Source organism: Hippichthys cyanospilos, chromosome 18, assembly GCF_059441005.1.
Source record: "Hippichthys cyanospilos isolate Australia breed blue-spotted pipefish chromosome 18, RoL_Hcya_1.0, whole genome shotgun sequence".
Taxonomy (NCBI): Eukaryota; Metazoa; Chordata; class Actinopteri; order Syngnathiformes; family Syngnathidae; genus Hippichthys; species Hippichthys cyanospilos.
Window position 1 is genome coordinate 7,126,562 of NC_142386.1, and position 14,528 is coordinate 7,141,089.

Below are 14,528 nucleotides of genomic sequence, written 5' to 3' on the forward strand. Positions count from 1 at the left end.
TTCAAAAACTGAGATTCTTTTTTAATGCATTCAGACCTAAAACCAAATTGAGTCATTCAATATATTACCTCTCAGAAGACCGCAGCATAATGATGGAATGAAACGTCCAATAAAATTCTAAAAATAAAATGATTATAAATTATTATTAATGTTCTCAGTGGTTACATTGTGCTAGCGGACATTGGTGTGTTCCCCCTCCGCTCCCCTTTGTGATGCTCTTGTTTCGAACAACAATAGTAAGGCTAAACTATTATGAACACAAAAAAGGTGCAACATTCGGCAATTATGTGTACTGCACACAAGTAAATGATTCAAAACCTAAGTAGTCTTGAGTTAAAGTGGTGACATTTTTATACTGTGTTTATACACTGGTTCATTGATTTCTAACTGTACAGAGAAATAATGTATTTTCACTCAATTCTTTTGAAAAATATGAATTATTACAATGAACCAACGTTCCGAAATCCACCTGTTGCCATTCTTAAAGATACCCATTTAGCTGTTTTAGCAAGAAAATTATTCTTTGATTAAATAGATGTTATTTTTCATATTTGCTAGATCTGTATTTTTCATGTATAATTTTTAAATCATTTTTCATGTTTACGATTGACAAACTTGACACGTACTCATGGCTCAGGTAACAACCAATCCTGGATCAGCTCGTATGTCACATGACTAAACCCAGAAAACAGTTTGAGTTTTGAAGCGTGAAATACAGACTAAAACATTGTTGGTAATGATGCATTTTTCTCTCAAAATGGGGAGTTAAAAATGTAAAAGAAAACATTATTTCGACATAGGGTTTTGGCAAATTGTTATTGTATACCGGCAGACAAAATTGGGAGACTTGGCATACTTTTTAGGTAGGTGAGCCGTGAGAATTTTTGAAGTGTGAAATGTTTAGTGCATCATGTAGTATTCCAACGTAACACGCGAAGCGCGCCAAAATGTACGTCGAAGGGTTTTTTTTTTTCCCGCTACAGTGCCATCTGGTGGAGCTTTGCTGCACTTGCTTCGCTTTGAATGGCGGCTGGGGCTCTATTAATAATTAGCTCCCCGGGCTTCCCTTAAGGACTTTAACACCGTCGAAATGGACACGATTGTGTTGCACAATCGTGCACTCGGAGGCAAAAGTGGGTCGGCTGTCAAGAGCAAGCCCAAACACCCTCACCAGACTTTTAAAAAAAAAACTTGATTGAGGGAGGAGCGGGAGGCCTGGTCCTAACAGCGGCGCTAGTGCCGAATGACAGCGACAATGGCGACCAGAGGCCGATTCCGTCCCGTCGTCGGCGGCCACCTCCGCGACTCCTCCGAATCCGAGGCCGAGCCCGAGGCGGAATACGCCCGCCCGATGTACGGGCCGCCGACCTACACGCAGGTCATCCACAGCGGCCACTTCATGGTGTCGTCGCCCCACAACGACGCGAAGGGCTACGACTTCGACACCGTCAACCGGACCTGGTGCCAGACGTACCGCTACGGGCCGCTCAGGTCGGGCAGTTTGAGCATCGACCCCACGCTCAACCGCCTCTTCGAGTGCATGTCCCTGGCCTACAGGTGCGTCGCATCGTTTACTACTTTCCTTTTTCCCATCAATTTCTTCGCCGCCGCGTCAAATGAAACTCTTCGTGACACTTCCTGTCAATCGCACGTAGATATTTGCGACGCGTGCCGACCTGCTCTCAACTGCAAAGTTGTTGCAACGTTAAAAATAAAGTAAAATAACTTCCGATTTGGTCCCCAATATCGCGTTAAATGAATAGAACTTTTCCATGATCATGTATATATTTTGCACGAAACACATAAAACCTGTAAATACAGTCAAATGCAAATATCTGGAGCGCTGGTGTCAAACACAAGGCCCGGGGGCCAGATCAGGCCCATCACATCATTTTACATGGCCCGCGAAATGCTCATTTGACTTCGTTTCTGGCTAAAATACCAAACTTGGTAGTTGTCTTCAACTTTTAAACATTTTGAGAGAAAAAAAACCCACACACTTTTTTAAATGATTGTTTCCAATTTCTCAAACCCTTTTCAAAACTAAGTAAGTGTCAAATTCAAGGTCTGGGGGCCACATCCGTTCTGCCACATCATTTTACGTGGCCCGCGAAATGCTGATTTGACTTCAAGTTTCTGGCTGAAATGCCGAATTTGCAAGTTGTCTTAAAAAAAACAAAAAAACAAACAATATTTTCTTCCCAATCTGTCTTTTGAATAGTTTTTACCAGCCGGTGATTTCAAAACTTGCTCAGTGTGTGACACTTAAAATTTATTCCGGCTCTCTAACAGAAACTGTAACCACAATGTGGCCCATGATAAATGATTTGTTCACCCCTGATATGGAGGAAGATGCTAATGCCAACGGGAACGCCAGTAAAGCGTTCCACATTCTGTTACCGAAGCAATCAGCAAGCTATTCGGCTAAAGTGCGGCAGCTGCTCGCTTCCACTTAAAAATTTCACTGCTCATCCACGCGTTACTTTTAAAATCAACAATTCCAGGCTTGTCTATACATACCCACATAAATTTTGTTGACCGTCACGATTTTTCTTCGTCAAGTGAGTTTTTTTTTTCTTCTCCTGACTCATACAATGAAACATTTTGAAATTTTAAAGCTGATCCTCCGAGTATGTGGAAGATGAAAAGGTTTTGCTGTGGGCTCTTGCGCAACTGTCCGCTTGGAAACTTAACTATATACTGGACTTTGATTCTAGTTGGCTGCACCGGCTGTTTTGGAGTCCAAATGAGGTAATGCAGACTTGCTGTTGCAATGATGCCCCTGTTTTTTTCAGTCTAAGCTTTTTTTGAAGCATTATTACAGGGTTAGGCTTCGCTATGACGCTCATGTAGGCTGACTGAAGGCTTTCAGTGCTGTTGCGTCTTCCCCATCAAGATGTGCTGTGCTGCGTACTGTATATTTTTCATTAACGTCACTGGAGTTCAGCCGCGTCGCCAGACATATTTCACTGGGGCACGTGCCCCAATATAGCTGTGCTGTGTCCCAGTAAAAATGTCATCAGTTAAAAAAAAATAAAAAATCAGAGCGCACATGCTACTTTCAATGGTATCTCTGATAATTTCATCATTTTGAGATAGTTTGTGTTCGTTGACAGATACATTATGTTTAAACTAGTATGTGAATATTATATAACAGAGAAAACAAGGGGTAGGACTCAATTCCCAAACTTCTTTCTACTCATTTTGAACATGGAAACTGTACTATAAACATGATATCCATTCTTGATGCTTTAAAAAAAACGTTTTCTTGTTTTCTTTTGTAACGTGTTTAGATGTGAACAAAAAATCCAATCAAAATGTCATACAGCTTATAGATCATTGGTGTCAAACGTATGGCCCAAGGGCCTGATTCGGCTCACAAGGAGATTTAATCTGGCCCACATGAAGCATTAAAAAAATATAATATTACCAAACCCATTATCCCACTGTCTATAATACTGTAATGCGTGTGTTGAAGGATTCAGTCTGCTGTGGTTGTCTGATTGTTTTTTTTTTTATTGAAAGAAATAGAAATTGCATTTTACAAGCTCGCAATCCTGAGCAGCTGCCAGCCGCAACCCTTGCTCATGCTCCATAACACCTAACTGACTCCGCAGTCGTCCTTGTGCCCGAAAACAAAGAACGTACACGAAACTTCTTGCTTTTACAAGCAATCACCACATCAGCACCGCAACTAATGAGCGGAAATCATCAACTGCCGCGCTTATGCCAAATAGCGTTAGAATTAGCATCTAGCTTGGTCATGCTACTGCTCAGCGCAGGTAACCGCCCTGAAGAGATTCCCAACGGGCGGGCAGGGGTTGCAATCTGGGATATTAGCAAACGTTCCGTTTTGGTACAGAAAGGTCTAGTGACGCCCGTGCTGGGGCGCGCTGTTTTTCCTCCTGCAGCACACCTGTGAGCAGACCCGATGCCCCTTGATTCAAAACATGTTGTAATGAGCTCCTCGGCTCGGCTTCCTAGCAACTCTGCCGGTGGCTCACATTAGGAGTCCCCATCAGCCCGGTAAAAGCCGAGAGACTCCGGAAAAAAAACAATTAGCCAGGTGCCGTCCCATTAGTCAAGATCGAGGCGCGTCTTCAGCGGACGTGCCCACTGTCATCGCTTGGGAAGAAAAAAAAAATAATAATAAAAAATGTATATTTAAGTCAAACGGTGGTTTTGGACACTACGTCTTCTTTACAGTTTGAAAGGCGGCAAAACTGTTGATTTCTCTGGCTTTTCAGCGGCAAGATTGTATCTCCAAAGTGGAAGTCCTTCAAAGGTCTGAGGTTACTGTGGAGAGATAAAATCCGTCTGAACAATGCCATTTGGAGAGCGTGGTTCATTCAGTGTGAGTCGGCCGCACCTAAAGCTCCGCGCGCTATTATTCGTTCGGGACATGTCAAGTGTCAGTTTTGGGGGTTCTGTTTAGATGTGGAAAAGAGGAAAAATCCCGTGTGCGGCTTTGTCACCCCGCTGGAGGGATCCGAAGCAGATGCCCACAGAAAGCCGGAAGTAAGTCATTTGTTTTCTCGTGGATTCCTTTCATTGAATGGATTGTCTTTCGTATACTCCCACAACAATGTTTCATTTATGAAGGCCATAATATTAGAAGGCAGCTACTGGAAACGGCGCATTGAGGTGGTCATCAAAGAGTATCACAAGTGGAGGATATATTACAAGAAAAGGGTAAGGATTTCTCGTTTTCTCTACCCTCTATTCATTTTTTTTTTCATTTTGACCCGTCGTCTTTTTTTTCCCCTGGCAGCTCCGGAAAAAGAAGGATGGCATTATATCCATGCTTCATGAGGTACGACAAGTTCATGTTTTCTTTTGTTATTTCGCACTGAAATGCTTAATAGACGTTTAAAAAGATTCCAATGCTCAGTTTTATTTGAAGTTAAAAACAAGCTAGCGTAAGTGTCTCGCTCATGTGCTTTTTCGGGACACGGGTATGGCGAGTAGAACGTTTGTTGCGCGTTTTGCGATTGACACGAAGAATTGATACTTTTATGTTGAAATCTTTTATTCGGCGGATATTCCCAAGGTCATGTTATATCGTCTCGCTGTCAGGAAGAAATCTAGCTACTGCAGGCCTAGCGTGCGCAGCAGAAGGTACATTTCATTCCGGCTCATCTATTTTGCCAATTAGCTGTGTAAACTGGCTGCTGGTCAAATAGACGGAGACAACTTGGATCATTGATCACCGGGACATTGATTTAGACTAAAACAACCCAATATCAGATGCTGTCTTTACCTGCTGTTGGACTTTATATATCTGACATGATACGACTTATTGCGCAATAGAATGAATGTTGTTCAAACGCAGATGTGTGGAGAAAATTGGTCTGAGGTCGTGTTAGGCGATTATTACAAGATTGTCACGGATTTTTATTCGAGTAAAATCCTGTTCATGTAAAAACTTTGTATTATTTTGTTTGAAAGAGTATCATAATCCTTTAATGTGACACTCTTCTTGTAAAATACAACTGTTGAGATTTTTTTTTTTGACAAGTCAAAACAGGCATATTTTCCCAGAAGGCGTACCTAATATTGTGACCAGTAAGGATGTATAGAACACAAACATGGAGTTTGATCCTAAAAAGCAAAATTCAACATATTGACACCAGCCGCATATTGTTTTTTTTGTTGACTTCTGAACGCCGCTGAAGACCTACATACTGCCTGGTCATCCACGCGACTATTTTTACACAGCGTTGTTCCGCATCAGTCTGCTAACTTGAAAAGAAAATGGAGACATTAACAAGAGAACTTGCGTCATGGTCCGACATGTGCGGCCAATTGACGTACGCTCACGGCAAGCGGCGACAATACCCCCCGCGCTTCTTGAAGCCTCGTCTTTATTTCGTCGGAAAAGGACGCTAGGATTTAATCAAATCTGACCTACTTCCCGATGATGGGGCTAAGCCGCACGTTCGACAGTGACGTCACCTTCGCAAAACAATCAGAAGGCGCTGAAAGTAAATAGAGGCCAAAGAAAAGCAATGAGGGCAGATGCCCGGGAAGCACCGCTGGTCAAGTGAAGACACGTGCCGCCTCAAAGCACACTTCAGCCCATCAACCAAGCCGCCTGGCCGCCATCTCTCACATGTCATTGGATGCTAAGATCACGGAAACCAAAAATGTAGAAATATTCCCGTAGCATTTCATCCCATTGCGTTTAAAAAGATGTCAATTACTGTGTTTTCCTGACTACTGCATAAGCACCTGTATATAAGCTGCAGTAGCAAAAATTGAGAAAAAAACATATATTTTTGTCACAGATAAGCCGGGCTGGACTATAAGCCGCAGGTCGTAACATCAGATATGTACGCAGTAAGATCGTGTATTGCATGGGTATTTTCAACATAACACTAGAACAGAATACTGCAGAGTGAAATAGCAGTTCAAACTCAAAATCAATATTTCCGTTGTGCCTTACCCTGTGTTTAATTGAATATTTTAGTGAACATATCAATACATTGCACATCATTCATTTATAAATGCATATATATATATATATATATATATATATATATATATATATAAAACAAACTTTTATACAATATTTTATTGAATTAATACAGAATTGTTTATTTTTAATACTATATTTTAAAACCCTTTTTGAGCACAGCCACTGAATCACTTCAGTTTCTTTCATAAATAAAGCCATAATACATTGACACCTTGAACAGATATACACATTTTCTTTATTGGTGGATGGTCTGATGGTGGCTGGGGGAAAAAAAAAACCTGCAGAGAACCTGCACTGAACTATAAGCCACAGGGCTCAAATCATGAGAAAAAAGTTGCGGCTTATAGTCCAAAAAATACAGTATATGCGGATTTTCCCTATTCAAAGGCCGGCGTGGTGCCTGTTTTCCACAAATATCAGATATCAACTCAAAATATGCTGTTTAAAAAAAACTAACTTTCACTCACAGAACGCATTGTGTGGTGTGAATAATGAATTTATAAGAGCATTACTCCTTGTCGTACATGCTTGTGTTACTAGTAGCTGATCGGGTGTGGTATTTAACACATTTATGCTGTTTGATGGTGTTTTTTATTTGTTTAAAAAAATTGCTAGGTTGTGTTTTAAGTGACATTGATTCTTTGCACAACGTCCTTGTATTGCATATATATATATATATATATATATATATATATATATATATATATATATAAAACTCAAAAATGCCATCCTATTACTAATCGAATTGAATGATAAATAATAGTAATACAACTATACAACTTTGAATGTGTTGTTTATCCTCATAAGAATTTTCAAAAGTAATTGGTCGTATATTTGACCGAAAGATTGCGTTAGGGACTGCTGTTTCCCTGCCATTTTTCCCTAGTGACACCTGAGCGACAAAAAGATGAATGAAACGTATCCATAAAGGAAATCCACTTTAAAAAGGCGATCGCCGAAAGTGGGAAATTGCCCATTTGCGTCTCTTATCCGGCAGTTTTAGCTGATGGGGGCTTCAAGTCCTCCCGTTCACCCGCACGTGAGTGCGGCGGCCGTCCTCGAATTAGGTCAGGGACAAAAGCCGGGCCTTCATATTGAAACCGTGAGACGTCAAAGTAAATGAACAAACATGGGGTTATGATTACCTGAAAGGGGATTGCGCTTTTCAACAGGATGCCCACTTTGTACTTTTCATCACACACACATACACAGAGTCATTTTTACTCTTTTCTACTTGCACATGCATACGATTGTTCAAAGACAGCCAATCAAGAGGCAATAACAAATTACAGGAGGAATAGTACGTAATCAAAACAGGGTGCCGTCCGGTCCGGGCTTCCCTATAAATGTCATCTCGGATGTGGATGATCAGATTGGGGCGACGCATCTTGAGCAGAAGGAACGACTGTGTATGGACTTCTTTTTTTATGCGGCTTTTGACGAAGAGGTTGGTTTTTTACCTCAATGCGTATGAGTTTGCGCGGCTCTGTACAACAAGCCCGACTTGGAGGGACAGACACAAAAGCTCATCAAACCCCAGCGTGGGATTGACGATCGTTTTTCCCATCTCTTCTATCAAGGGTCAAATCAGCCAGGCCAAGTTGGAGAAATGGTCCAGTCAAGTGTATCCGGAGCGGCCTGAGGCCACGCCAGAAGACGCCCACATGTTTGAGCTGGACTACCTTCTGTCCGACATCTCTGACACCCTCTTCACCATGACGCAGAAGCAATGCCCCTGGGCCAGCTCTGAGCGCCGCAACAGTGAGTAATGATACACGCGGTATGCATCGGAAAGGATGCATCGGTGTCTCCTAGGAAAAAAAAAAAAAGATGTTATCAAAGTAAAAGTAAAAGCAGCGTCGGTAGTAGACCGACAAAATGGACAGAGGGTGGCAATAAAACACACGATTGAATGGCTGGCACATGTTTTTGTATTATTATTATCAGCCCGAGGAGCGGTTTTGCTGAATAATGGCGGTATTAATGGAGCATGACCACGACAGCGATTTTATTTCTAAGGTTTTTTTTTCGTGGTTTTGTTGCTATTAATTCCGAATCTTCACACTGAAATACTAACCTTGTCTCACTCCTCAGCATACACAACAAATGCTGATATGATCCAACCGGGTCTAACTCCTCTGCAGCCCAACTTGGACGATTTCATGGATATAGCAGGTACTCGCTCGTCAGGGACTACGTCCTTCTACATAGTCAACTCTTGAACTACTTGCGCAAACCAACCAGAGCCAATACAAGCGCTCTTTTAAATGTTCTGATGCCTCAGGCTGTAGTGTACATGACGTTTACAGCGTGAAAGGCATGATTTTGCTCTCCATTAAACTGAATAGAAAAATATCCTCTTTCAAACACCTATAAGCCAAGCGTATACTGGCGCTACGCCAAACTCCCGACTTGAAACCTTTGTCGTTTGTGAACTTGATGAATACATTGTCTCTGAGGAGTCAGCCTACTGACGTGACCTTTGATGACTTGCGGCCAAGCAGCGATCACAGATTTACCTTCCAGCGCCACTAAAATCTGATTCAATAAAACACTCCTGTTATCGCCCACATGAGCGAGTCTCCAAATGTTTTATGTTTGTCAGTGGCATCTCTTGAGGGCGCCTTGTGCTTTGACCTTTTAACAGATATCTTCTTGAACGCGGGGGTCCAGCCATGTTACCAGACAACTTTTGCAGACTCGGGCTATTTTGACAGTTCATCTAGCGCTGCACTCACCCCTGTTACAGCTGCGCACACAGCTTCGCAACTACTCATTGACACGCAGCTATCACAGGTACTGGTGCATTTTAGTCATCTACAGTACGTAGGCCAGCGGTTCTCAAACGGGGGTATGTGAAGACATTGAGGGGCTACATAAGATTTCAACAGGGTTTCTGAAGGTATCAGCAAATATAATTCATTGCTTTCTATTGCAACTTGAAATGAGTTCCATATCCACGTCTGACTGTAAATACATATTTGGATGACAGGGACAGGAAGGGTACATTTTCCTTTTAATTCAAGAGTAAATTAATTCTAACTTCAAGCAACTCTTGGACTCCAGCCATTTTGTTTATGGTAAAATCATAACTAATCATTAGTCACCAGGTGGCTGAACAGTTAACACATCCATCTCAGAGTCCTGAGTTAAATTTTAGTATTTAACGAGGCGGCGCATCATTGAAAAAAGCTCGAGAAGCACTGATATTGACAATATATTGCCTTGCAAATCAAGTCAATTTGTCCTCCTCTCCGCAGGCTGGTTTGTCATCTGAAAATTTGCCTCAGGCCTCATCATCCATCGCTCAAACAGAAGGCCACGGGCTAAACCAGGATTGTCACGGATACCCGTCCAGCACCCTGCCGTATAGCCCCCAGTCATACCCCCATCCCGTTGTCCCCGCGCCCTTCCCCGCCGACGCCGAGCAGGTGTTCCCCGCGGCCGTCCCTTCTTTTTACCCGCTCCCATGTCACAAGTTCAGCTACCACGCGAGCGCCAGCGTCAGCCCGACCGTCATCACTCACACTGCCTCCACAACGCCGCCTGCTCACGGCTACGCCCGCCCTGGGGACGCGTACCCCCGAGCACCGGGCCACTCTCTCGGCTACATCCCCGATCCGCTTCTCACGGGCCAGCCTCCGGGAGGCGCATCGCACTGCTTTGCGGTTCCCCGACAGGTGTCTACCGCAGAAGTAGGAGGGAAACACAAGCAAAAAAGAGGAGGAGACAGGACTTTTGCGCCACCTGTTGCTCCGTCTCATACTTTGTCTGCTGCCTCTACAAGCTGCCTGGCTAAGCTGCTCTCCGCGGGTGCTCTTGGGCGTTAGTTTATTTCTTTTTTTTTTTTTCCCCTAATCATCTTGACAAACAACGCAAACACGTGCTCATTTGTGCTTTCAGGGAAGCCATCGATGGGTCTCGAAACTACTCATGTGACTGTCAAAGGTCAAAGGTCGCCAGTTCCCACTGCTTCGGTGAGCAAGCTTTCAGCAGCGGCGTTACGGGAGTATGCGTGTCTGAGAAATACTGTGCGTTATGCAGTCCTCCAGTGGCCATGTTGGAGGAACTTCATCTCAAGCGCGGCCGGCAACGAGCCCTTCATTGCACGACATGAGTTCAAATCAGGGTCGCAGTCGAACTTCCGCGGGCCCGGCAGTGCCCATCCTGCTCACTGATGACACGGCGCACACCGGCGCAGCTCTTCTCATCCCCAAAACTGAGAAACTATCCCCTGTCCAGCTATATAGCACAGACAGGAGCAGCTTAACAGGTATGCGTCTTAATGTAGTGTTGCATGTCACTTCTGACACAAAAAGAAAGCAACTTAGAATATCTTAAAGGACCTCCATCATTAAAATTCAGACTTTTTGGAGCTGTTACAAGGTTAATCAGCAAGCAAGCTAACACCCCCAAAGTGTTCATCAGCACCGACCCCCGTCTGAGCAGACGATTAGAATCGCGTCTACTCGATGCGTCGCAGGTAGAGGGAAGGCCCGTGCAAGAGTAAATACGCACCCACCCTATCCGTGGAGATGTTCACATTTATTATTTTAGGTGTCATTCCAGGGTCGGGGAGGAGAGATTTTACCCCAAGTTGGTCAAGTAAACAGCATTCTTTCATTTATCAGTAAACAAAGTTGTGCTGTAGAAAATGTGGCAAAATCATGTGTTTGGGAGCATAGGGCGGGCCACACAATCAATGTTTGTCATAAAAAATTTACGTTGCGGCGGAATTGTTGTTAAGCGTAGTGGTTTACCACGGAGACCCATTTGATTAGAGAACCCGGTTTTGCGGTGTGTGCTCTCTTGACTTTTGCTTTGTTGGCAACTCCAGTTCATTTCAATGTCAGTAAAACGCCTCTCCGATCAAGAGATACGATACTGAGATGTGAACATTGGCGAGCGTTGACGGGGGTATGACATGCGCGTTCGCGTCAAGGTTCATCCAAAATGTTAAGACATTCTTCTTTTAAACTGTTACAGTAAGAATATCTCGTAGTGTCTTAAGAACTTGTAGTCATTGTTGTTTGTTTTTTTTTCTAGTTGATTTTACAGGTTACCCAGGCCAAACCTCGCCCCCAAACGTGGCAGAGAGCTCTCCCAATTCAGAATTTCTCCATTTAGGACTGCACGGACATGGAGTGATGGAAATGAGTAAGGTAAGCGGTTACCATCGCGTGTGCTCTGTCGAGGCGCGCCAGGACATATACGTACCGGATACATGCATGTTGAACATATTCCGCAGCAAACGGACACCAAGAGGATCACCCACATCTCAGCTGAACAGAAAAGACGTTTCAACATCAAACTGGGATTTGACACTTTACATAATCTTGTGACAACATTCGGCACCCAGCCGAGTGTCAAGGTGCGGTGAAAGGACACACATAATCGTTTGGAGGCATGCGTGGCTGACGCGCGGCATCTTGTCTGCCTGCTGGCTCAGATCAGCAAAGCCACCACCTTACAGAAGACCGCCGAGTACATCGGTAAGATGCAGCAGGAGAGGGCTGCGCTGCACGAGGAGGCTCAGAGGCTCCGAGATGAGATCCAGCTCCTCAATTCTGCTATTAAGTAAGACTGTGTGCGGCGCGTAAGGCGACGGGCCTGACTTGGTATGCAAGTCCATACAATACGCACATTTTGGTGTCTGTGATATTTTATTTGAAAGGCTTGTTTAGCTTAGAGAGAGGGCAATACATTATGCGCGCCAATTATAGAACATTGCAAACCACAGCTACCGTAACGATCCATCTACAGCAGTGGTCCGTGGATCAACTGGTACTGGGCGGCGTTGGCTGCACCCGAAGTTATGTTTTGGAGATGATTTAGTTTACCAGTTCATACGTTTGTGCTTGATATTTGTTTTTTGGCGCTGCCTCTGGCCGCTGTTGATATTACATACATAGTGAGGAGAATTATGTGTTTTTTAGAGCAGACAGCCCACCCCTCAAAAGTTTGGGGACCACTGATCTACAGTATCGATTTTCTTTACCGTTTGTCCTCATAGCTAGAGCCCAGCGCTACAAAACTAAAGGTACTTCATATGAACAAAATGTAAAAGGGACCATGTGCAAGAGAGTTAACCGTAACAAAAAATTATCTTAAAAGACATACATAAAATATAAATTGCGAAAAAAATACTGCATTTCTTGTTTGTACAACTAAAAGTGGCTCATTATGGCAAAAACGTCCTCCATTTTTGCCTAACGGGTAACGTCACACTTGAGCTTTTGGTGTTGTTTTTATATGGCATTTTTACAATGAATTGAAAAATTCTTCTGTTCCTCTCCATACTATCGTGTGACAACAAATTTGTGCGGTCACGTTTGCAGCGCGTGCCAGCAGCAACTACCGGCCACGGGGGTTCCCATCACGCGGCAGCGATTTGACCACATGAGGCAAAAGTTCCGAGAATATGTCCAGGCGCAGACTCTGCAAAACTGGAAGTTCTGGATTGTATCCTTAACCCCGAAAGCCCGAAAGGAACGGTACATTTGTTTGAGCCCAGTGACTTTTACTTTTCTCAACTGGGCATCAGTTCAGCATTATCATCGAGCCGCTCTTTGAGTCCTATAACGGCATGGTGTCCACTGCCAGCGTGGAGCAACTGTGCCAGTCCACTTTGTCCTGGCTGGATCAACATTGCTCCCTGCCTTCGCTACGACCCAGTCAGTTCTACGCAAATCATTTAACTAAAGCGAAATCTTACTGCCGTTTATGTCTTGTTTTGATTCTCAACTATTTTGCTCCAGTGGTCCTGAGTTCACTCCGCCGCCTGAGTACAACTACGTCCATCCTAACCGATCCCAGACTCTTACCCGAGCAGGCCGCCCTGGCTGTCACCCAAGGTGACCCCTCTGCGACCTTGGACCACTCCATACACCACCCAACTCAAGACAATTCACGCAACATGTGACAAAAAAAAGACTCAAAAAGCCCCCCCGCTTACATTATTTTTTTCTCATTTCACCTTTTGTTAAAAGAAGATTTGCCCGAAATTAAGTCACTCACAGCTATACCTTTTTCAAGGGCAGATTTAATGCACAATTTGTTATGGATGTTATTTTTCAGAAAATAATGTGTGGAAAGCTGTGTCTACTCTTTTGTGTGTGAGTGTGCCCTTGATTTTTTGCTACTCGGTGGGGGACCAAATACCAGGTGTTACCATCTTTGCGGGGATCATTTTGGTGGAACTCAAGTTCAGTATACAAGTTCAGACGTTTTTGTTAGGCTTTGTTAGACTTGCCTTTAGACTATAGGTTTGAAATCTTACTCCATTTATTACTAGTTTATGTGTATTGTATTTCATACACAGGGTTGGACTGGCCAGTTGGCATACAAGTGCTGTCACTTTTTTTTTTTTAAATCCATTATCCTACTTATTATTCAATCAAATAATAGAGTACCGCCTTCCCCCAAGCCTGAGTTGATTTTTTTTTTTTTATCTAATGAGGTTGAATGTGAGTTGATGAGTATAAAGACTCATTAATTATCTTCGATACATATGAATGTTAAGACGCCGCCAAAATTTGCTAACCGGTTAGCGAATAGCATTAGCGTGCTTACGATGACCATTTAAGGTATAAAAATACCAATTACCATTTAGGTCATACATACATGTTATATGTACATTACACATGTAATATTGTCCTTAAATTCAAATACACATTATGTTTCAACAATATTCCATGAGGAAATTTTAGAGTGGAGCTGCTTGTTAGCTATTATCAGGTCAGTAACTTCCTGCCTGTTCTTCTTGACAAGGAGTTTGAGCACGTTTTGTGCTTGACTGCCCTCTACTGGTCAAAATGTGAACACCTAAAACCAACCCATTTTTAGATTGTAGTGACAGGTTATTTTCTCACATTATTATTTTCTGGTGCTTTTTGGGGAAATTCTTTTTTGGCAAGCTCCATGTGCTAATGTTTAAAAAAAAAAGCCCATTAACTACTATCAGACATTAAGCCACTAGGTGGCACGCCATATTTTAATGTATAGTAGGATAAATTACATCTTTGTCATGTAAGAATATATGTGCAATTGT

At 43.1% G+C, this 14,528-nt stretch overlaps 1 protein-coding gene across 2 annotated transcripts; it reads left to right on the top strand.

The window, feature by feature from the left end:
• The first annotated feature begins 989 nt into the window (after positions 1-989).
• Positions 990-14,456, top strand: mlxipl (MLX interacting protein like). 2 transcript variants are annotated; one of them, XM_088440883.1, is made up of 17 exons: positions 990-1,557; positions 4,248-4,354; positions 4,436-4,518; positions 4,603-4,692; positions 4,772-4,813; positions 8,059-8,239; positions 8,573-8,653; positions 9,126-9,274; positions 9,739-10,303; positions 10,382-10,455; positions 10,523-10,751; positions 11,525-11,640; positions 11,727-11,849; positions 11,928-12,055; positions 12,817-12,940; positions 13,023-13,152; positions 13,237-14,456. In XM_088440883.1, exons 1-17 carry the CDS (start codon positions 1,244-1,246, stop codon positions 13,398-13,400), a joined length of 2,700 nt encoding a protein of 899 aa, XP_088297009.1. In that variant the 5' UTR covers positions 990-1,243; the 3' UTR covers positions 13,401-14,456. The 2 variants fall into 2 exon arrangements, with proteins under 2 accessions (XP_088297009.1, XP_088297010.1); XM_088440884.1 differs by having other exon boundaries at positions 9,739-10,291.
• Positions 14,457-14,528: the final 72 nt, after the last annotated feature.